The sequence below is a fragment of the Pteropus vampyrus genome, unplaced genomic scaffold, assembly GCF_000151845.1.
Source record: "Pteropus vampyrus isolate Shadow unplaced genomic scaffold, Pvam_2.0 Scaffold471, whole genome shotgun sequence".
Lineage (NCBI taxonomy): Eukaryota > Metazoa > Chordata > Mammalia > Chiroptera > Pteropodidae > Pteropus > Pteropus vampyrus.
The window spans coordinates 86,209-109,478 of record NW_011889252.1 but is presented as its reverse complement, the minus strand read 5'-3'; the positions used below and the strand labels follow the sequence as shown (position 1 = coordinate 109,478).

At 49.5% G+C, this 23,270-nt stretch overlaps 2 protein-coding genes across 3 annotated transcripts in view; both read right to left on the bottom strand.

Annotated features, from left to right (window-relative positions):
* Positions 1-554: 554 nt before the first annotated feature.
* KRT85 (keratin 85) lies at positions 555-7,222 on the bottom strand. Of its 2 annotated transcripts, none has more exons than XM_023524549.1 (9): positions 6,677-7,222; positions 4,700-4,908; positions 4,097-4,157; positions 3,852-3,947; positions 2,975-3,139; positions 2,583-2,708; positions 1,962-2,182; positions 1,183-1,218; positions 555-741 (listed from the first exon to the last, which is right to left on the bottom strand). In XM_023524549.1, exons 1-9 carry the CDS (start codon positions 7,094-7,096, stop codon positions 555-557), a joined length of 1,521 nt encoding a protein of 506 aa, XP_023380317.1. In that variant the 5' UTR covers positions 7,097-7,222. The 2 variants fall into 2 exon arrangements, with proteins under 2 accessions (XP_023380317.1, XP_011380641.1); XM_011382339.1 differs by having other exon boundaries at positions 555-748; positions 1,187-1,218.
* A 12,324-nt stretch (positions 7,223-19,546) lies between these two features.
* Positions 19,547-23,270, bottom strand: part of KRT84 (keratin 84) — a 9,028-nt gene continuing 5,304 nt past the window's right edge. Inside the window, exons 7-9 of the mRNA XM_011382338.1 lie at positions 21,785-22,005; positions 21,274-21,305; positions 19,547-19,887 (exon numbers count right to left, since the gene is read on the bottom strand). Of these exons, the coding sequence (XP_011380640.1) occupies positions 19,547-19,887; positions 21,274-21,305; positions 21,785-22,005 (594 nt within the window). The remainder of the gene's footprint in view (positions 19,888-21,273; positions 21,306-21,784; positions 22,006-23,270) is intronic.

Genomic DNA, 23,270 nt, shown 5'->3' with positions numbered 1-23,270 from the left:
AGATTCCCTTCCCATAATAGGCCTTTCAACTGGGAGGTCACATGAGGAGCCTGGCTGTGATAGGTTAACCCAGAGGCAGGCAGGCAGTCAGAGACAAGCCCTACACACAAAAAAATGACCACTGGGGGAGTGCTTCCTGCAGAGACCTTCCCAGCCAGGAGAGGGAGCCACTGGGGGACACTTCCTCTCTGATCCTCAGGTTGTGGGAGACCTGGCTGGATAGTTAGAGTCATTCCTTGTACCAGGGAAGGCCAAGCTCCCATGATGTCCAGCCACCCTGGGTTACTGGTAATGTCCCAGAGAGCTTGATGAACAATATAAATTAGCCACGGATATTTTTGAGTCAAATTGGAGTTAAGTGAAAGGCTGAGAATGACTCTCTAACTGAAACTAAGAAGAGAACCAGGAAACAACTCCCTAAAAAGAGAAAGCGGTGTAGCGGCCCCAGGGCCTGTCCCGCTGTAGGAACACGTGGAAGATTCCAGAAGCAAGCACACATTTTACATTCACATGCCATCTGTGCTCAGGTGGATGCAGATGGCCCTGGATGGACTCTACGCAAAGCGGACGGACCGACTGCTCCCACAGCTGAAGCTGGTGGAGCGGGTCTGACAGGGGGCGCAGGAGTCAGGCGCCATCACCGTGATGCTGCCCCCGGTGGCCATGGGGCCAGAAGCAATCTGGCGTCCAGGGGTGGTGCTACACGTGAGGCCCCCACAGGTGACTCCACCCCGGGAGCTGCTGACACCTGTGGGAAGAGAAGGGACCCAGAGGGGTGAGTGGCCTACCATGTTCTCACCAACCCCCAGGGACAAGCCATAATTTGTTGGCTTCCACATGGCGGGAGCTTCCTCCTCTTCAAAGGGTTATAGTGGTTAATACCTTAGGCCCTGTTCCTCTCAGTATCTCAGCCCTTCTAGGGGACTGGGGCAAGAAGGGCCAGGGAACTCCGGGAACCCCGAGGGGCAAAGCCACCTGGCCACATTTCCATGGCCTGCAGTTCACATTGCCATCAGGGGAGGGCACTCAACCCCACTTTCCCTAACTTCCTTAGAGCTCCCCTGTGAAGCAGGTGCTGGGGGAGGGTGGAAGGCTGCCTCCTAGTCAGGGAACATTCTAGGTTCAGGGAGTTCGGCTTTGCCCAATAGCAAAGCCATTTTCTTGGGGCTTTCAAGCAGATACTTACAGACATTCACAGCACCCACACCTTCGCACAGCCTATGGGGAAAGAAAATTCTGTTAGTTCTGACTCTGGGCTGATTCCTTGAGGTGATGTTTGCTTGGGGACAGAGAAGGCTGTTCTGTGTACAGATCCTACCCCCAGTGGCAGAAAGGGATCCCCAAAAGTTTGCATTAAAGACTTTCTTTCTTTGTTTTCTGACCATGGAGATAAGACCTTCTGATTTTCAGCAGAGGTGGGTGAGATTATGAATTCTACCCACTGCCTACAATCTGAGTGACCTGGCTCACCCTCTGTAGTACGATAAGGCTCACAGAAAAGAGTCAAATCACATACACCAGTGTGTATGAAAAGCCTTGTGGTCAATGAAGAGTTACTATGTGCGTGTAGATTGCATTGTCCTTACAATGAAGAAGCCTAATTGCAGGCCAAGCTGTATTCTCCTGTGGAAAGCTACTTGAAGAGAAGGGATTTCAGAGGCACATAATGTGGGTACAGGTCCTGGTTCTTGCACTTATTAACTGTGTGGCCATGGTAGTCACTGAACACTAAGCCTATTTTCTTATCTTTGGATGGGAAAAATGATACCCACCTCATTGGATTGTGAGGATTACAATGAGCATTTAACATGGGCTGAGCACATAAGCACTTGGTTATTATTGAAGCTTGACCTGTATGAGTGGTGGGCAGAGATGTAGCTCATACTTGGGCTCAAGGAATTCACTCCCAGAGGACCAGGATCTCCACCTCCTATATCCTACAAGGTCCTCCTCAGCCCTACCTGTGCTCCTCGCCCTCCAGCAGGCGCCTGTAGGTGGCGATCTCGATGTCCAGGCCCAGCTTGGAGTTCATCACTTCCTGGTACTCCTTGAGCAGGCAGGCCATGTCCTGCTTGGCTTTCTGCAGGGCGGCCTCCAGCTCGGCCAGCTTGCAGCGTGCATCGCTGATGGCCGCCTCACCCTGCTGCTCTGTCTCAGCCACGGCGGCCTCCAGTTTAGCCCGCTATGGGGAAGGAGATGTGAGGACAAGGATGAGAGATGGCATAGCTTGGCTCGACCAAGCTGGTGGAGCTGGGACAGGGAAAGGAGAGTCTCAGAGAGAAAGTAAGTAAACTGCCTATGACCAGGTAGTTAATGGGATGTAAACACAAGGGGGATGGATAGGCTCTTCATCATTTCTCCCTGATGATAATTGGAGAGTGGCTAAGGGGATCATCAGTGACACAGCTCATCCAAACTCAAATGCTGTCTGATGTAGTGGAGCCCCTGACCTCTGGGTCTCTGCTTCCTCATGTGCACACTGTGAGGCCTGATTGGGACGAGGCCTTTGTCTTTCTGGGGAGCAAAGGACCTGGTGCTGCCGTCTGCCTGTGCTGGACATTTGAGCCCTTCTCATATCCTACCTGGCATTTGGCATTCTCAATCTCAGCGGTCAGCCTCTGGATCATGCGGTTCAGCTCATTGATCTCCTCCTTGGTGCGGCGAAGAGTCTCCCCATGCCGGATCACCGTGGCCTTCATCTCCTCACACTGTGGGGAAGCACAGATGCTCCTGAGGCTCCGGATGGGACGTGCCACCCAATAAGTATGCCAGAGATGATAGTGCAGGTTGTACAGTGTTTGGCCTGTGCAACCAGCCGTGGCAGCCCCATTCTGCCACCTCAATCTGAGAGCTGTCTGCCCTTCTGTTGCCATCCCTAGGGATCAGGATCCCCAGACAAAAGAAGCCCTTCTACTATATACGTCGTATCCTTCCCATGGCCACGTCTAGGAGGCAGGTATCCTGTGCCACTCACCTTGCTGCGGTACCAGGACTCAGCCTCAGCACGGCTGCGGCTGGCGACATCATCGTACTGAGCCTTGATCTCGGCTACGATGCAGTCCATGTTCAGGTCCCGGCTGTTGTCCATCTTGACGATGACCGAGGTGTCCGAGATGTGGGCATGGAGGACACGGAGCTCCTGGGGGGCCAACAGCCAATGCATCTGGTTCTGGTGCCTGATCTGAGCCATGTGCTCCGCCCCTGGGGGCAGTGCCCACTCTCTGGAGGGGACACTGATCATGAATGTTCAATGACTCCTGCTCCTTATGCTCCTGCCACTTTCATTCACACACAGGCACATCATATACAAGAAACCTGGAAGGGGCCCTAGAGGTCAATTGCAGATAGCACCTGACTTAACAAATAGGGAAACTGAGGCCCAGAATGAGAAAAGGCCTGACTCAAAGTCACCCAGCAGAAAAGCTGGGGTTTGCATACCAGGACTAGTAATTTGTTAAGACCCCTTAATTAAGACCCCTCTCTAACTAGAAACCCACCCTGGTCCTCACCCCACATAGACATTTTTATAGCTATGTTTAGACCAACATGCACACAGACCAGCACATAGGCACACGCACCGCAACATGCAGAGTTGCTCACAGGCATAGAGAGGCCCCACCATGGACACTCGACAGTCCTCAAACACATATGCCAGGTTCTTACTTGGCACATACATATGTGTGTCTGTGACAGCCACACATGACACCCTTTTTGCACGTGTGCGCATGTTCTTTTCATGCTTACATCACACATGCAACAAACACATGCACACAACGCACCCTCGCCCCTCTCTCCCAGGTCTCCACACCTCCCCTCCACCTGCCCTGGATAGTTGACAGGGGACTCGTCACCTCGTCATAGAGGCGCTTCAAGAAGCTAGACTCCTCCACTAGGGCCTCCACATTGGCCTCCAGGTCTGATTTCCGCAGGTAGGCGCAGTCCACGTCCTGGTGGTGGAGAGAAAAGGCGGGTGTGCATGTGGGAAAAGACCCATGGAAGGAAGGGGCCTCTGTGGTCCGTGCGGTAACTGCGCCCCCCACCGGAGGATATGCAGATGGGTCCCTCTCTCTCCCTGCCCCATGACCAGTCCCCTCACCTTCTTTAGAACCACGAACTCGTTCTCTGCTGTGGCTCTCAGAGCCACCTCCTCTTCATACCTGAATGTGGGGGAGAGAGGGGCCGAGGCTTAGATACCATCCCAGACCCCAGGCAGATCTCTTCAGGGCTTCAAAAGGGATTAACTCCCTGTAGATGTTTTCTTGTCCTTTCCATGGCCTATTTTGTAAATTATTCATGGGTCAGCCCTCGGGCTAGTTCGTCTGCCTGTGGGATGAGATCAGGGAAGCACACTCCATCCTCCAAGTGTAAATCATCTGTGCACCCTAGGTCCAAAGAGAGCTAGTGTCCCAGGCAGGGAGAGCACAGAGCCCCTGTGGTAAAGGTGAGCCGGGAGGGGCAGGAACGAACATAGCTGCGGCACACCATTGAGATTCCTTTCCTCATTCCCCTGAAACCAGCTCTGAGATACACGGGGCCTCCAAGGGCCAGAGACTCTGAAGAAACCTAGGTCCTTACCAGACATCCCTTGGGGTTCTAGGCAGCTCCTGTTGACAGGCAGGAATCTTAGAGAAGCTGCTTTAAGAGGGTCGTGGGTGGAGCTTCCCCCTCCCCTTGTGTTCCCCTGGTTGTGTGCACTCACTTCTTCTTGTAGCCCCCTAGCACCTCCTGCACGTGGTTGAGCTCTGAGGCCAGCCTCCCGCTGTCGGCCTCCACACACTCGGCCTCCCGCCTCAGCGTCTCGATGTAACCATTGAACAGTGGCTCCAGGTTGCTCTCACAGCAGCGCTGGTTCTGGTAGAACTGCCACTTGGTCTCCAGCAGCTTGTTCTGCTGCTCCAGAAAGCGCACCTGCCACCCAGGGTGGGGGAAAGAGACTCGGTGAGGAAGTCTAGGGTTGTGCATGGTCCACAGAGCTCTCTCTGCCCTGAACCCACGGGCTGAGACATGGGGCTAAGTGTTTGCATCTCAAGGGGCCTGGCTTCCAGCCCTCCAGGGAGACATTGTGGATGTGAGGGAAAGCATCCCGGCCTAAAACCCAAGGTTTGGTTCAAGCCCCAGTTCGGCCACTTTAAGCCAGCAAGTTGTCTAACCTCTGGGTGCTTGGTTTTCTCACTTCTAAAACAGAGATGATAATACCTTTCTTAGAGTTGTGAAAAGTGAGCAAGTTAATGCACTTAAAGTGCTTAGAACAGTCTACGACACGTGGTAAGTGATCCACTAATTTAGCTATTACTATAATTACCAGTTCTTCATTTATTCATTTATGAAACACTTATTGAATATTTACTATGTGGTGCTAGGGCTTGTACACATGCTTGCGCACGCACACACACACACATCTATCTCTAACTATTTCTCTATCTCCATCTCCATCTCCATCTCCCTCTCCCTCTCCATCTCCATCTCCCTCTCCCTCTCCCTCTCCCTCTCCCTCTCCCTCTCCCTCTCCATCTCCATCTCTACCTCTATCTCATCTATATCTATGTACATCTATCTAGTTCAATTCTTGCAACATTTTGGCCGGGAGATATTATTTCCCCCACGGTACAGATGGGGAGACTGAGACCCCAAGGTGTGAAATGACTAGTTTATTGTCTCACAATTAGTAAGTGATGAAGTCAGGATCTGCTGTCCCGTGAGTCCCCTTCACCTGCTCACCACAGTATGTCTAAGCAGCTCGTATAACCTCTCGGCTTCAATTTGTTATTCAAAAAATAGAGATGATAACATCTACCCCACTGGGTCATTTTGAGGATTAACTAAGATCACTACAGAGAAAGTGATAATAGGAAGGTCATCCCTATTGCCCTCAGAGCCCCTGATCCCAGACCCCAGAGCCCGGTGCCATCTACTTCACCAGAGTGAAGCCCGGTGGACACAGGAGGAGCCAACGTGAAGGGATGTGCAGACGCGGCCTTCTTGGGAGGCAGCCTCATAGCAGTGCGGCATTTATCACACTGCGTCAGTGGGCCTCCTCCCACCGGCCTGGCTGCCTCCTCTTCCAATTCCCAGCCTTCCATCCATGGAGGAAGCTGCCAAACCTGGTTGGTTAATTGTCACACTTCCTTTCCCACTCTTGTCCTTAGAAAATAATACTGACAGCTAACATTTACTGAGCACTTACTATGTGCCGGCACTCTTCATGCATGAACCCATTAATCCTCACAACCCACATGGGAAGCCGATTTTGTTACCCAGACTCATAAAATGTCCAACACTGCCGAGAGGCAGAGCCAGGATGGGGGAGGCAGCGTGGTTCCGAGCCATGCTCCTGTCTCTTCCCGGTCCTCCCGGGGCCAAGAGCCACAGACCTTTTTTCCTCCTCACTAGCTCCCACTCTTCCAGCACCCAGTGCCCAGTCCAGTTTTTCAGCGGCAGCTCTAATATTCCTATGTTGTCTCCAGAAATACACACATACTTTAAACCACAGACTTGATTTCTGGACCACTCTGGGCCCTCAATACACTTTGCTGGACTTAAACGATGAAAACTGATCCTTCTGCCTAAAATGGTTGCTCTTCTCTCCCTCTGCTCTCTCCAACCTGGCTGTCACGCCGTCTCCCTTGGGGACCTTTCCGAGGGAGGGCAGGGCTGGACTATCCTGGATCTCACTGACCTTGTCGATGAAGGCGGCGAACCTGTTGTTGAGAGACTTGATCTGCTCCTTCTCCTCATGCTTCACGCACTGAGCGTTGGGGTCGATCTCCAGGTTGAGGGGCGTGAGGAGGCTCTCGTTGACCGACACCGTGGTGATGCAGGGCGGGCTGGGTCCGCACACGCCGCCTAAGCGGTATCCGAAGCTGCGGCCACAGGAGCCAGAGCCGAAGCCTCCCACAGCCATGCGAGGCCCGCAGGCGCCCAGGTGAGAGAGGCTGCGGCTGCCGAAGCCCGTCAGTCCCCGATAGCAGGACACCCCCCGATAGGGGGCGGCAGTGATGCAGCAGCGGCTGCCAGTTTTGGGGGCCACAGCCGAGCAGGAGCTGAAGGTTCTGGTGACCCCACATCCTGAGTTGATCCGGTAGGAGCGGCAGGACATCGTGTAGGTCTGCGCAGATGCTGAGCGCTGCAGGAGTTGGTGAGGGCTGCGGGCTGCGGGATGCACTGCTTAGGTTCCTTCTGGCCTTTCTTAGCCTCCTTGGTCCTTTTATTGGTGGGGAGAGCTGGGGTTGGCTGCATAAAATGAGTGAAAAGGCATTTTAAGTTGTTTATTGGCTTGGGGAGTTTGCCAGCAACTCCCCAAGGACTCATCTTAAAGGTGAGCTCAGAGGCGACTCTGGGACTCCGTAAAAGTATTGAAGATGTTATTAGGAATACTGTGCGTTTGCACTTTTCATCTTCAAAGCTCGTTTACATACATTAAGTAATTAATTTTCTCTCAGTCTCCCTGTGAAATGGTCTCAACCCACACCTGGAGACAGATTTGACTTCACAACAGTCTGAGATGTCTGGGTTTGGGGTAGAGGCTGGGGCCACTCTCTCAAGAAGTTGTAGGGTCCCAGGTTGGGTGAGACCATGAGAGGTCATTACCTCTGTCCTGGCTCCACATAGGACTCATTCTCAAGTAAATCATTGTGTTTCAGGAGCTGCTGGGTCAGGCAAGTTCAAACCCACCCACATGGTTCAGGTCCAGAAGAGCCGTTTTGGCCATGATCCCTGCAGGACAGAGAGCTGGAGCACATGGTCTCTTAGAACCTTCTGGATTCTAGTCCAGAAGGCTCAGCTTTGGAGCCTTCATTTCTCACTCAGCAAACTGCAAACCACTCAACTCTCAGTGGCCACAATAACAATCATTTGTGGGTAATGGGGAGCCTCCCCTTTATCTACTTTCTCCTGCTTGACCATAGGTTGGGATAACTCTATCCTAATTTAACCTGGCTAATGTGAACTTGCTCTGGGCACCTTCCCTTGGCTCTTTAAGAAGAAAGAGGTTCTATGAGTCTCTTTTTCTTCCAAGACCACCAGCCAGAGAAAGTACTTATACTGTTTGTCAGCTCCAGAATTGTCACTCTCAAAAGAACATTCAGAGACTGCCGGGTGGGAAGGTGGCTTTTCTCACCTGAGGATGCCATGATTTCTGGCTCGTGGGGTCTCTGGGATCCTGGCTCCTTCTAACTTCCCTGTTTTCCTGTGTGTCCTGGGGTCATTCACTAGGATAACAATTGCTATTCTTTTAATGTTCAATGAGCACAGATCTGGGGGGATGTGGTCCCCGGCCCCAGGGAGGCTAGCCAAGTACCCGAGGTATTAGGAGCTTCAGGAAGAAGAGCTGACGAAATTCCTTTGAGGAGGATGACAACCCCTCCAGAGAGCCTCCCAGAATCAGACACTACCCTATGCTACCAATCCCCGAATCTTCCCTCAGATGACATTTCTGTCCTGAGTTTGCCCTCATCTCCATCCATGGCTGGCCCACCACAGGTCTCCACCCAGGACCAGGCTGATAGGTTTATATCTCTGCATTCCACACCTATTCTTCTGAGTAGGGCAGAGAGGCTTTGCGGAGCTGATGTGGGAGGAGCGGGTAGCCTCACTGGCTGGCCCCAGATGGTCTTCAGAGTGTAGTTACCCATGGGGAAGTTGCTTGGATTTAGCAACCTGGGCAATGAAATCAAAATTGGAAGACCTGGTTCAAGTGCCAGCTTGGACCCTTTTTAGCTGTGTGGCTTTGGGGAAGTTCTTAACCTCTCTGAACTTCCATTTCCTTGACTGCAATGTGAGATTCATCTTTACCCTCCAGGGTCGTTGGGAGGATTAAGTGGATAATGTACAAGAATATGCTTTGGGGACAAGGAAACTCTGTATAAAGGAGAAGGAATTTTGCTTCCAATCAGAAACACCATACCTCCATTCCCTGCACCCCTCACCCAGCAGGGACTGGGCCTGTTCCTTGCCCCACCATGGTCTTCACCTCCTCTGCACATTTATAACTTCTTTACCCTTTCAAGGCATTTTTTTTTCTATAACCTGATTTCCCTAATACAAAAACTTGGAGTGGAGTCTGGGGGTGAAGAGAAGAAACTATATTGGGGAGCACAGGGGATGGTTTCCCAGCCCCCAGCCCTCAGGAATGTATTCTGGTGCCACGGACAGTGAGCTCACTGACTGACAGTCGTGTAAATCTGGAGCTGAAGTGGTATGGGCCAAGAGGGATTTGGCCCTTTGACAGTAGGGAGGAGGGTGAGGGTTAAGTATGGAAGGTGGAGGATGGGTGGGCCCTCTGCTCAGCCAGCCTCGAAAGCCCAAAAGACTTCATCCTCTTCCCAACTCCTATGAGCTTCTGCTTTCTTTCAGCTTATTGAAGAGGATAGAAGCTGACCCCAGTGGCAGAAGGGACTGGGAGCTTTTTCCTATAGGGTGGCTTGTATGCCAACTGCTCCCTGATCCATGCCCCCAACACACACACACACACACATACCCCTTTCAAACCTCTTCCCTGAATTGGGCCTGGGCACAGAGTGTGGGGAAGGGGAGCCAGAGGACTCAGGAGACCAGGGGGAAGACCCATTGCTTTCAGAAATAAGATGCCCATTCAGGACCAGCAGAACTATCCAGAACAATGGTGCGGGCACCTGGGTGGGTATGTTGGTAGTGAGCACAGGCCCAACCTGGCACAACAATGTGCTTGTGAATGCTAGGTGAAGTTTGCATCATTGTAGATGGCAGCTGAGCCTAAGGCTATTGGGGACTGCTCAGGAGAGCTGTCTGGGTAGCACTTTGAATTGGAGGGGCTAGGCTGAAGAGGGAGGCTGAATCCTCATGGGGCTATTCCTAGGTCATCCAGGGCAAGTGAGAAACTCACAGACCAGGCCAGTCTGGTACAGCTGCCCTGAACCCATGGGGCCTGGGGTTTTGCCATATGGTTCTACCCAAGGGAGGGACATAGCTGCACACCCATCTCTGCCCATTACCCACTGCCTCTGCTCAGTGGAACCATATCCTTGTCCAGTGCTGGGGTGGGAGATGGACCTCCTTTCACTGACCTCCTTCTCATTTACTGCCCACCTATTCCCTATTTGTTTCCCACACCCCTTTCCATACTCCAAGCATTCTCCCTGGTTACACCTTTGCCTGGAATGTTCCAGAACAGCCAGAGCCACCTCTTCCGTGAAGCCTTTGTGAACCCGTCAAAGGGAGGCACTGATTTCTCCTCCCTGTCTCAGCGGCAGCTCATAAAATGCCCTTTCTGGGGCTGCCCAGGTAACTCCAATTATCCCCTTCCACACCCTCTTGTTCTGGGTACTATCATTTATCACCCACTTGGTCCTGTTCACTCCTGCCCCCTTTTGAAGGTCACACCCAATGTCAGGAATGTCCACCCAAGAACCCATGTCCTTCCCGTACTTTAAAATGTTCTCAGGAAGTCATCTCTTCCAGGAAGCCTTCAAGAGCTGATTGGATGAGAGGTTCTTTACCCTACCCTGGAGCCCCGGGTAACTTCACTGACTCCTGAATCTGCTCCATCTCCTGGGGTTTCTCAAGAGGCTTTATCACTTCCACTTGTACTCACCTTGATGGTTTATCCTCTTGAGTGTTACCTAAGCTGTGATGCTTGTTGGGGGCACACTTGCTCTTCCCCATACCAGGGGCTCATACCTCCTTTCCCTTCTGCTGTCTCTATTGTGCTTAAAATCTCTCTGCTTCTAGAAATGCTTTCTGGATTTGTCCAAAGATAAGGGAGCACAGATACCTTCCCTTCCTGCTCTGTCGACACTTGCAGTTCTAGATGTGTATCTGCCTGGGCTTTCATGGGCCATCTCACTATCCTTCCTGGCTGGCTGGTTCTCCAGGATTGACTCCAATGGGTTTCCCATGGACAAGTCCTGTCCTGAGCAAGGCCTTGGTAGCTACCCACACGGCTCATCCAAGTCATGTGTCACCCATCATCTCTCCTGGTCTTCTCCACACTTTTATTATGTATTTGGAGCTACACTACCTCCTGGTGCTGGGACACAGCTCTCAAAGGGTCTTCTAGGCCTGTGACACTTTCTTTGGCCTCTATAAAACTTGGGCATCACTCAGAGACCCTATATGGGAGAAATGAGGTCAGAGCAACAGAATGGAGCTGGATGAATCATTGGCCCATCTCCAATGCGTCGGGAGCTAAGCCTCTCATTCAGTCACAGAGCTGCTCCCTGGCTTCCCCACCAGGAACTCTAAGAAATTCTAGTTTCTTGCCAACAGCTATCCGCACACCCTCCTGCATGCGGCTTCCCTCGGTGGCTTTGCTGTTTCTCATGACTACTCTGAGTCAGTGCAGATGCTAAGTATATACAGAGCCTCTAATTTCAGAAATTGACATATTAATGGTTTTGAAATTTTCTTTTCTTTTTAGCACTAGAACCATTTCCCCAAATCTTAGGAGGAAAAGAGCTACCTAAAACTGATAGCTGATAGTATCAGCTACTTGATGTAGAATGGATATGGTCTTTTGAGCCAGACCCTTTATAGCCCTGTGCTGGGAAGATACACAAGGCCTCTGTGGGAGTCAGGTCTCCCAGATGTCTCTCACACCACGACTAAGGAGTTCCTTTGGATCTTGCTTCTGGAGTACTGAACTACAGTCATACTCCACATTACAGTTTGTGTCAATGACAGACCACAAATATGATGGTAGTCCAATAAAATTATAATGTTGCTGAAAAATTCCTTTCACTAAGTGACATCATAGCCACTGTAACTTCATAGTGCAAAGATTACAAAAATCGACATTTGTTGAAATAGCAAACAACTACAACCTGGGTGGATGGGGATGGAAATGAGGAGTTCCTAGAGGTGGTTTCTGAGGAACTGACTAATAAGGAGTTGTTAGAACTGTAACAGGAGCTCATAGTCGAAGAAGAGGCAGGAGAAGGGGAGACTTCAGGAGAAGAGAAAGAAGAATCCCCAAGAATATTCACAGTGAAAGTTTTAGCAGAAACTTTTGCAGACCTCAGCAAGCTCCTTAAAAAGTTTGAAAACATAGACCTCAACACTGGAAGGTTTTCATTAATAGAGAGGAATGTTCATGGTCCATTATTTGCTTACAAGCAAATCTATAATGAAAAAGAGAAATAAATCAAGCAAACCATCATGGACTACTTCTGAAAAGAGTGACACCTCGAGAACAGCCTCAGGCAGGTCTTCCAGGAGGTATTCCAGAAGAAGGCGTTTTTATCATAGAGATGACAGCTCCGTGTGTGTTCTTGCCCCTGAAGATCTTCCGATGGGTCAAGTTGTGGAGGTGGAAGACAGTAATATTGATGATCCTGACTCTGTGTAGGCCTAGGCTAATATGTGTGTTTGTGTCTTAGTTTTTAACAAAGTTTAAAAAGCAAAAAAAAAATTTTTTAAACAGAAAAAAGTTTACAAAATAAAGATATAAAGAAGTATTTTTTGTACAGCTGTGCAATGTGTTTTTGTTTTAAGCTAAGTATTATTACAAAAGAGTTTAAAGTTAAAAAAAGTGTATACAGTAAAAAAGATACAGTAAGCTAAGGTTAATTTATTATTGAAGAAAGAAAAATATTTTTAGTGTAGCCTAAGTATACAGTGTTTGTAAAACCTATAGTAGTGTACAGTCATGTCCCAGGCCCTCACAGTGACTTATCACTCACTCACCCGGAGAAACTTCCAATCCTGCAAGCTTCATACATGGTAGGTGCCCTACATGAGTGTATAAATTTTTATCATTTATATTATATTTTTACTCTACCCTTTCTATGTCTAGATATATTTAGATACATAAATACTTACTATTGTGTTATAATAGCTTATAGCATTCAGTACGATAACATACTGTACAGGCTTGTAGCCTAGGAGCAATAGTCTGTACCATATGGCCTAGCGTGTAGTAGGCTATACTATCTGGGTTTGTGTAAGTGCGCTCCGTGAGGTTCGCACAATGACAAAATCCCCTAAAAGTGTGTTTCTCAGAATGTATCCCTGTCGTTAAGCAACACACACCAATATATAGTTATAAAAACATAAGATTGACACGCTGATCTCCCTGTCTTCCCTGGCCCCCTCCACTCTGTTCTCAACACAGGAGACTGATCCCTTAAAACGTTAAGTCGGATAGTGTCGCCTCTGCTCACACATCCTGATGACTCCTCATTTAGCTCAGAGTAAAAGACAAAGTCCTAATGATGGCCGGCAAGGTCCCACACTGCCTCTCTCGTCTCAACTCCTTGCTCTCAGCAACCACACCCGTCTATCACTGCTCCTCCGATACACCTGACACACTCCTGACTCAGGGCTTTTGCACCGGCTGTCCCTTCTGTTCATAATGCTCTTCTCTCAGCCACATGGCTTGCTCCATTGCCACCCGTGGGTCTTTGCCCAAATATCACTTCTCATAGAGGTGCCCTGACTCTTATTTTGAAAATGGCAACCTGCCTTCCCATTCCCAGGCATTCTCCAGCAGGCTTGTCTTACTCTGATCTTTTTCTTTGTTCCATAGCACTTAACGCCTTCTAACACACTCTATAATTGACTTAGTTATTTTCTTTATTGAGTACCGTCAGTCTCTCCTCTCACCCTGAAATAGACTCCACAAGAGCCGGGATTTTGTCCGCTTTGTTCATTGATGGTTCCCAAGCACATTTAGAACAGTGTTGGGAATATAGTTTTATTTGTTATAAATATAGTTAAATATATTTGCTGACTGAATGTATAAATAAATGGACATCTTGGATATTTTATGTATTTGGTGTTTAGCAGAAAATTCCACCATGTGGGAAGCCCTGACCCTTGAGTCCCAAAGGGCACAACCAATTTGAAAAACACAGGACTCACAGCCCTCCGTGGCTTTTTCCTGCTTTGAGGCTGTGGTTTTCTGAGCACCTGTGGGACCAAAGATCCTCAGAAACACAGAATGGTGAAAACAGCGCTGTGCTGGGCTGCTGAGAGAGGGGCGGATTTCTCTTTTAAAGTTGTTATTCGGTGTTATAATTGTTTGTGTCCTAAACCCAATTTTGGAGGAATAAGATTGTTTTAAAAGACTCTAAGCTCCCCTCTCCCTCAACAATGTCATTCCAACGGAATTACTACTTTGGAAATCCCCTGAGCAGTGGCGCCTAAGAAGTTGGCAGCCAGCAGAGGGCAGCAAACCCCCACAGCTGGCTCCACAGAGGCTCAGATCTGGTTGCAGGAGCGTGAAAAGCTGCCTGCCTGCCTGCCTGCCTGCCTGCCTGCGATTAATGGCTCTGGCGAATGCTGGAAACAGTCCGCTGACACTTCTTCATCCACCTGTGTTTGGTACTGGAGCCGCTGAACACAGATATTCCCCATTAGTAATAAAACTAGAACCACCATCATCAAAACAATAGCAACCATTTATTGTGCACTGGCTGTGTGTTAAGCTATGTGGTGAGCACTTTAGTTATGCCATTCAGTGTAATCCCCATAACTCTTTGAAGTAGAAAATATCTTCCCATTTTACAGATAAGGCAAGAGGCTTATCATTTTCCTCCGGTATTATTTCCCTTCATTCTGAAGAGCTTTTGCCTTTCTTTTAGGGTAGATCTGCAGGTGACAAATCCTCTTAGTTTTCCTTCATCTGAGAATATCTTTTTTTTTTTTTTTTTTCTTAATGCCTTTCCTTCTGAAGGATATTCTTGCCAGAAATAGAATTCTGGGAGGATAGCTCTTAAAAATGTTCTGTCTTTCATAATTTTTGATGAGAAATCTGTGCTACTTTGACTTGTTGTTCCCCTATGTGTAATGTGTCTATGTTCTGTAGCTTAAAACATATTTTTTCCAATCTTCTTTTCCCTTTATTCTTCGGATTAGGTCATTTTTATTAAATTATCGTCAAATTATTGACTCTTTTGTCCTCTTCTTTTTCTATGGAGCCCATCACTGATTTTTAAATTTTCAAATGTAGTATTTTTCAGTTGTAAAATTTCCATTTGTTTCTGTTTTCATAGTTTCTATTTCCTGCTAAGAACATCTACCTTTCATTCACTTCAAATGTGTTTAGCTTAATCTCATGGAACATAGTTATAATAGTGTTTCAAAGTCTTTTTGTGATAATTCTAACACCTGTATCATCTTGAGATTCACATCTGTTGATTTTCTTTCCTCTTGAAAATTGGTCACATTTTCCTGGTTCCTTGAATGTCAAAAGACTTTTAGATCATATCCTGGACATTTTAAATATTATGATGTTTAGACTCTTGGCCCTGCTAAAATCCTCTGGAGAATTTTCAGTTGTGTGGTTTTTTTTAGTAGAGAATCAGCCTAGTTAATTTCAGATGGAAGGTTCTGTCTCTCCTCCAAACTTAGTTCAGTTTTCCAAGCCTTTGCTGCTGCATTGTGTCTATCCTGTGTTTATGGCATTTTGGGGGTTTGTCTGAAACTCGGACAGTGGGTTAAATCTCACCTCAGTTCTCAGAGCCTGCGTGGCCTACTTCTTTGGGTCTTTCATGCATGCGTGGATCAAAGGAGAGCCCAGGACTTGTGTGAATGTATATACAGAGAAATCTCCTTTTTCTTTTACAGGAATCTCTTTTATGATTTCCCCAGCCAGAAAAAATTAGTTTTCTCTTGGAGTTTTGCTGCCCATGTCATTGCTGTGACATAGCTCCATGACTGGTATCTACACTCGGGGGCAAAGCCACGAGAGAAAAACATGAGGATTCCCCTTCCATATTTTCCAACTCACAGGGACCTTTTTTCCTGCTTCCTCTGGTTAGAAAGACTGGGTTTCTATTGGAGTTTTAGCTGGTCAGGCTGATGGTCCACAGCCCAACAACTGAGGCCCACTCTCAGCTCAAGCCATGTAAGCAGAGGGGAAAAAAAAAAATACACGGGTCACTTCTTCAAGTTTTGTCTTACCACCATAATCTACCTGGTTTTGTTTACTTTTCAGAGTCCTCTGCCAGTTTTTGTTTTGTTTTGTTTTGTTTTAAAAATTTTATCCAGAGTATTTAGTTGTAATCAGTAGGAAAGAGGCTATAAATAGGCTTATGCCATCATGGATGGAACTCGAAGTCAGCTAGTTTTCATAGGATCACTTTGGCTGTTTTTTTGAGGACAGACTGAAGGAGGCAAGAGGAGAAGCAGAGAGCCCAGTTGGGAGGTTACTGCAGTAGTCCAGGCAAGAGTCATGGCAGTTTGGGTCTCAGTGATAGTCATGGAGGTGGTGAGAAGCTGTTGGGTTCTAGATATTATTTGAAGGTTAGGCTGACAAGATTTGCTAATGTGAGAGAAATAGAGGGGTTCAAGGTGATTCCAAGGGATTGTTTTTGTTTTTGTTTTTGTTTTTGTTTTGTTTTATTTTGAGCAACTGAATGAAATTACTGTCAATATGGAAGGAAGAACATGGAGGGGGAAGAAGGGAGATGAGTTTGTTTGGGAACATGTTTAGTTTGAGATGCTCATTAGATACACAAATGGCGATGTCAGTGAGCAATCCATTTACGCCAGCCCGTAGTTAATGGAAGGTCTGGGCTGGAGATATAAACTCAGGAGTCACTGGCATATGGGTGGCATTTACAGCCACAAGACTGACTGGGTGAGGTCACTTATGGCAGTGGGTGGGATAGAGCGAGAAAAAACCTGATGGCTGGAGCCCAAGGAGTTCCAGTGTTGGCTTGTTCTCCAGCCCAAGAGATTGGAAGCAATGCCATCCAAGTGGCATGTGTCAGTCAGGGTCCAATCAAGGGACAGTACTACACAGTAACTTGAACAGGGGAAGTTTCATGCAGGCCATATTGGAGGTTAGAGTTCTGAGGAACTGGCTAGTAAGAAGTAAAAAGAACTCTAAAGAGTATAGAAATGACAGAGGTAAGGAACAGCCATTACCCTAAGGGCTGTGATGGAGGCCCCAAGGAAAAGCCACAGCTGAGATTTAGATTTCATCAGAGAGGGCATATCCACTGCTCATTGAGTTCCAAGAATTCTCTCTGGTGCTACACCAATGGACCTTGCTGGGAATCTTTCATCCAGAAGTTACTAGAAATCCACACTGTAGAGTGCTGGGGAAAGCTTTTCACAAGGAGGTGTCTTGTTGGAGACACTTTGCTATGAAATTGCCCAAGCAGGGTGCTGGGGGACGCCCATGGCTTCTGGGTGCTGTTGTTGCTGTGCATGGTAGGGTCTGATAGTACTGAAGCCGTCTGTGTTGCAGGAACCTGCACTGGAGAAACTGCAGAGAGCACAATGAAGCAAATTCCCCTACTCCACAACATCTCCCCAACGTCTATGGAAATGCCTATTGACAAGGCTTAACTTTGTGCCTGCTGGCAAGAGGAAATATTTAAAGGGATCAGATCCATTTGCATAGAGTAGGCAGTAAGGGTGAACTTGGAGCTGAGGAAATAAGTTAATGTGAGTCTGGCCGAGGAGAGGCATCAAGGCCAGATGGGGACAGCCTTGACGTTGCTGTCACCTGACTACACATAGTAGATGGGATGGGAAGTCATGAGCCCCTGGAAGCAGGAGGGCAGGTGACTGGTGAGTCCAGGGTCAGGCAGGCCTTCGGCTGTGAGCAGAGCAATGTGTAAGTGCTCAGGTTGTTGGCTAAGGTCTGGCCAAGGCAGCATATACAAAGATGGAAGATGTGCTTTCTGCTCTCTAAGGAGGACTCTTGAGGTGAGACAGTAGCGCGTAGTCCCTGCTGTGAGATCTGTTTCCTAATGGGGCTCTGCCCAGGGTGCTGGTCATGACTGCATCTTGGCTGATTCCTGCCCCAACGTGTGCTGCTTCTCTACTCTATGCTATAGTCATATTCAACCCCAGGCAGGTCTTCAAACTGGGGATGCTCTCTTCAACTTCTTGGCTTTTGCACACACTGTTGCCTGTGCTTGGGACATGTCTTCCTTCTTAGTATGGCTAGCTCATCATTCTTCACATCTCTGCTGGGAGACCACACCCTCCCGGAAGCTTTTAATGATGCTCCAAGTCTGGGCTGGGCCCCTCTTTTGTGCACTGTAACATTGATTCTACTCTTAATACAGCACTTAGCATATTGAGTCACAATCGCCTGTTTGGCTGTCCATTGACCACTACTATTTCTCCATCATCAGGCCTAGCATGTAGTAAGAACTTATCAAATGTTTGTTGAATAAATGAATGAATGAATGAATAAAGGATACGAGGCCAAAAGTCAGATACATGGGAGGTGGAAGTGGGGTGTATGAGCAGATCACTCAGAGTTTATACTCCATGTTAAGAAGTCTGAGCTGTTTTGGAAGGCAGTGGGGAGCCACTGAGGGCCATAAGCAAGGGAAAGCCATGATCAGTTTGCCATGTGAGGAAGAGTTCTAGAGCAGCCTCGTGGAGAATGAGTTAGATGAGGACAAGAGTGAGGACAGAATGATCAGGCCTCCCCTGCAATGATCTCAGAGGAACTGGGTGTGGGGTGGGACTCAGGGGGCAAATAGGAGAGTTCGCTTTGCTTAAGAGAAGGGCACCTATGGGGTGTAAGGCACCTATGGGATGTAAGGCCTGGAGAGAAGTGGGCTGCTTGGCACTTATTTGAAGAAACTTTGCCATATGCCTTCCCTTCCTCATTGAACTGTGAGCCTCTCCAGGGAAGGGCCTGAGCTCTCTTTCCTCAGCACCTCCCTTGTGTCCAGGACACCGGCCTCCACCCTTGGCAAGTCCCCAGGGTAGGGGGTGCTGGTGGAGTCTAGAAGACAATTTCCCCCATCCCCAGCATGATCCAGAAGGAGAGGCCAGAGTCCTAATGATGTTAGCTTGGCAAGTTTATTGAAAACCTAGGCACACAAAGAGCAATACAAACAGGCACTTCACCGCACCCCATCCCAGGCCTCCCTGGAGCTTGCAGACATAAACCCTCTCGCAGCAGACAGGGCTGGGCCTCTCTCGCACTGCCTCAGGGGTATGGAGAGTGCAGAGCCAGCCTCTCCACGAGCAACCATCCCACCTCATGAACTCACATGCCAGAGTTAAACCAACAACCCAGGAAGAGAAGCAGCCAGGACATATGCCCCTTGGAGAAGAACCATCTCAGGAGACTAAAGGAACCCCTGGGCCACCAAGGACTGTGGAACCTTCTGGGTCAGAAAAAGAAGAAAAGAACCTCCTGCCAGGAAAAGGAAGAGGAAGGAGGGAAAGGACGGCAGGCTGAGGATGCCTGCAGTGTGGGCAGTCAACTCTCCATTCTCCAAGTTCATCCAAAGCTAGAATGGCAATGCGCCCAAACTTTTTTTTTTTTTTTTGCTTTGGACTGATCTTTTTCTCTCCAATTTTTGTGATTGTATTGAATCTGCATATCTTGAGTCTGTTCAGCTGGGTGGTGGGGAATGATCCAAAGGAAGGAAATTGGGAGTCAGGGAGAAGCCAGTCTGGCTGGGGCTGCGGATGGAGCCTGTAGGTGGCAAAAAAAAAAGTCCTCTAGAGGACACAGGCCTGGCAGAGCAGCCCCTGGAGAGAGTTGTGTGGTTTCCTGGCAGGAGGGGTAGCTGGAGCCCCCTCCAACCGGGGACAAGAGATACTGAAATGGTTCTTCCCTGGGTGGCGTCTAGCTGGTGGTTGGCTCTCAGTACTTGGTCCGGCGGGAGGTGGTGGTGGACACGAAGCGGACACTGGAGCCGCGGCTGCTGCGGCCACCGCTGCAGCTGCTGAAGCCGCCCTCGGTGGGCAGCGGACAGGGGACGCTGGAGGCACAAGCTTCACCGGCAAGGCCCGAGCCTCCCCGAGAGCCCACGCTCAGAAGGTCTCCACAGCCCGCATTGACCCGGGCACTGCCCAGGCTGGAGCCGCAGGCTCCCCCAGAACGGATGCTGCTGCTGGAGAAGGTGACTCCGCCACGGGAGACGGTGGAGCTGGTGACCAGGGGCTCAGGTCCACACACCACGCCGCCTCGGGAGCTGCTCACGGCTGCGGGAGGGAGAGACCATCAGCAAGGCTGCCATATCCTCCACGTTCCCCACTAGGGGGTGGGAGGGCAGGTCTGGTGGCATCAGGGAAGTGGCCTGGGTCTAAGTGGTTCCCATTGGCTATACAGTCAATACCCACTTTCCCGTGTCTGGGTGGCTCAAGGGCTGTGACTCCACTAAAGTCAAACATTCAGATTAAAATGGAAGAATTCAGCCAATTCCCCAGATACTTGCATATAGCTATAGGTTGACTGTCGTATATATGTAGCCAAAGTTGGCCTGTGCTGTGTTGAGGGGTTAGTGAGCTGCATTATTCAGACAGCTGGAGCAATGGCTCTCGTGAAACCCTGGGGCTTCTCTTCCAATTACATCCTGCACCTTGGTGGTCCCTACATTACCCCCTCCAAGAGTCACTTGCCAGCTCTCTTCAGATCGACCCACTGATGGCCCTGCTCTGTAGCCCTCTGGTCTCCACTGGGCACACCTCTGTGTCCCAGAACCCTAATCTAAAGCTTGCTTAGATCATCTGCCATCCGTGGAGGTTCTCTCCTTACCTCTCCTCTTACCAGAATCCTTCCTGCTATCTGTGCTCTCCACTCAAGCCTGACCTCCTTGCTGCCTCCCCCTCAGCAGGCACTGTTATCCAAGCACTTGCAGCTCTGACTATCTGACCCACCCAGTTTAGCACTTGGCTCCACACATGTCTACGTATATTTGTACTTTTGGAATCAGAAGTCTGGGTTTGACTTCTGGTTGTGCCTCTTACTATGTGACTTCGTTTTTTCTCTTAGAGACAGGGAGAGTGCCAGTGCCTGTTCCTCCCTTCAGGGTTCCTGGGAGGATTAGGCTGACAGTAGATAGAACTGAACTTCCCAAGAAGATAATAATCCTAGACAGCAAGGACTGGGGCCCACCTCCTCTGTGCTCTCACCCTGCAGTGCCCAGCACGGTCCCTGCCTGCTTTGGGTACAACCAATACTTTGTCCGGCAGCAGCAGCAAAGGGACTTCCATTCAGCCTTGTCCCATCCCCTGCCATTGTGAGGGAGGGTACTCCATGGTACAGGTCTTTCTATTCCTTTCCTGGCCTTTGCCTTGAAGGACAAGACCACTCAAAGCAAAAAGGCTGACTCTCTTCCAGAACCCTCTTCTACCAAGGAGGCCTTGCAAACCTTGGTGATTGCTTACTTTGGGGAAGCAGGCTCTGGGGAGATCTCAGACCTCCGCTAAGGGGATGCTCCCAGTTTAGGGGCTCGATAGTCCCTGCTCCCCTGATGGCCCTGGCCAGCCCAGCCATGGGCTCCTGACCCCAATGTGAGCCTGACTTTACAGGAAATTTGAAGGGCCCCAGGAGAGAAATGTGAAGAGGAAAAGACTTAAGTTTCTTACATATGTTTACTGGTCCAACACCTTCGCAGATCCTATAGAGAGAAAGAAATAAGTGAGGTCACAAGTAGCGTTGTTCCCTGAAAACCTGCTTGCTCTCAGGAGAGCTTTCTTGGCTGAGTGGACCGATAGACCGGTGGTTCTCGCCCTTGGCTGTACAAGCATCCAGAGTTCTGAAAAACTACGTGTTCCTAGAACCTACCCCCAAACCTTTGAATCAAAATATTTGAGGAAATGTGTTATCATCATTTTAAACAAGCTAACCAATCAAGCAAAACTCCCCACGATTCTGGTGCTGCTTGTCTACAAACTTGCATTAAGGAGGCACAAATTTAGAGGCAGCTTCTAATTCCCCTCCACCTCCACCAGGAGCAACCCAACTAATGTTTGCAGGAAAGTCCCTGTTACTTCTAGAGATTGTTTATTTTAGCAGTTCTTCACCTGGGCCCCTCCCCCTACTTAGTCCAGATGCCCAAGTCTGACCTCATTCCCTCTGGGTGCACTGAGCGCTCACCGGATCTCCTCGCCCTCCAGCAGGCGCCTGTAGGTGGCGATCTCGATGTCCAGGCCCAGCTTGGCGTTCATGAGCTCCTGGTACTCGCGCAGCTGCCGCGCCATGTCCTGCTTAGCCTGCTGCAGGGCGCCCTCCAGGTCCGCCAGCTTGCATTTGGCATCGTTGAGGGCTGCCTCACCCTGCTGCTCCGCCTCGGCCACTGCAGCCTCCAGCTTGGCCCGCTGCAAGGAGGGCAGTTTGCAGATGGACTTTGGCAGGGTCTAGGGGATCCTTAGTGGGGGCAGAAACACTGCCCACTGTTGGTGGGGACACAGCCTGGTGCCAGGCCAGGGATGGAGCCCATGGCGGTTGCTTTCCTAGGGACTGTGATTCCGTAGTTTGATGTCACCAGGGGACAGAGCATTGTTTTGCTTCAGTTTCCATTCCCACTGATTTTGTACTCCCTGATGTCTGCCACTCCAAGAACCATGAGGTCCAGAGAGTAAAGCTATTCTTTCTGCCTCACCTGCCCTTCCAAGTCAGCCCCAGGCCTTTTCTTCTATATGGAAGACTCTCCTTCCTTTCCACACTTTCCTCCTCCAGGAAGTCTTCCTAGACTAATCCCTTCATTCCTCTGTTTCTGGGTCCTTGTGGTCTCCCTCACACCATCAGACTTGGGGATCCCCAAAGCTCAGGACTCTGCCTCTTCTCTCCTTTCCTTTGCCCACCTGAGCCTTGGCATGTTCGATCTCTGCCTTCAGCCTCTGGATCAGGCGGGTCAGGTCATTGATCTCATTCCGTGTGTTACGCAGGTTGTCACAGTGTTGGCCAGCTGTCACTCGCATTTCTTCGTACTGGTGAAGGAATAAAAGGATGTTCCAAGGGCTCAAAGGTTGGGCCAGGAACATAGCCCCAGCTGAGTTGAGGGCCCCAGATCTCCACTGGGTCCATTTCATTGTACATGAGTCTCATGCCAGGGTTGCCTACATCCTTCCCCAGCCCGCTCCTGCTCACCTTGGTCTGGTACCAGGCCTCAGCATCAGCCCGACTGCGCCTGGCGACCTCTTCATACTGGGCCTTAATTTCGGTGATGATTCCATCCAAGTCCAGGTCCCGGCTGTTGTCCATCTTCACGATGACCGATGTCTCTGAGATGTGCGACTGCAGCAACTGGATTTCCTGTGTTGGAAGATCAGCAAGATTCAGGAAGATGGACTCAGAGTCCCATCGGTGGCTGGGACACTGCCACAGGGTCCCCAGGATGTGGTGTCAGGAGCAGAAAGCATTGCTCATTTGTTCATAAAAAAGCAATGGAGCAGGCCATCCAAACCAAGGACAAAGAAAAAGACATGACCAAGAACCATTTCGAGTTGACTTCAAACCCTTCTTAAATGCTCGGACGCATCCTTTGAATACCCTAACTTGCTTAGGTGAATATTAAAACCATAGGGGCCAAAAACTTGGTGGAGAGGAGTGAGAGCCACACTAGGGCTTAAACTTTTCTTTC

Excerpts from the sequence above, each read along its gene's own strand:
- KRT85 (XM_011382339.1), bottom strand. The coding sequence starts at position 7,096 with ATGTCCTGCCGCTCCTACCGGATCAACTCAGGATGTGGGGTCACCAGA. Across the intron at positions 4,909-6,676 it reads TCGCCGCCTTCATCGACAAG|GTGCGCTTTCTGGAGCAGCA; the intron begins GTCAGTGAGATC and ends CCTGGGTGGCAG. Across the intron at positions 2,709-2,974 it reads AGTCCTGGTACCGCAGCAAG|TGTGAGGAGATGAAGGCCAC; the intron begins GTGAGTGGCACA and ends GCTTCCCCACAG.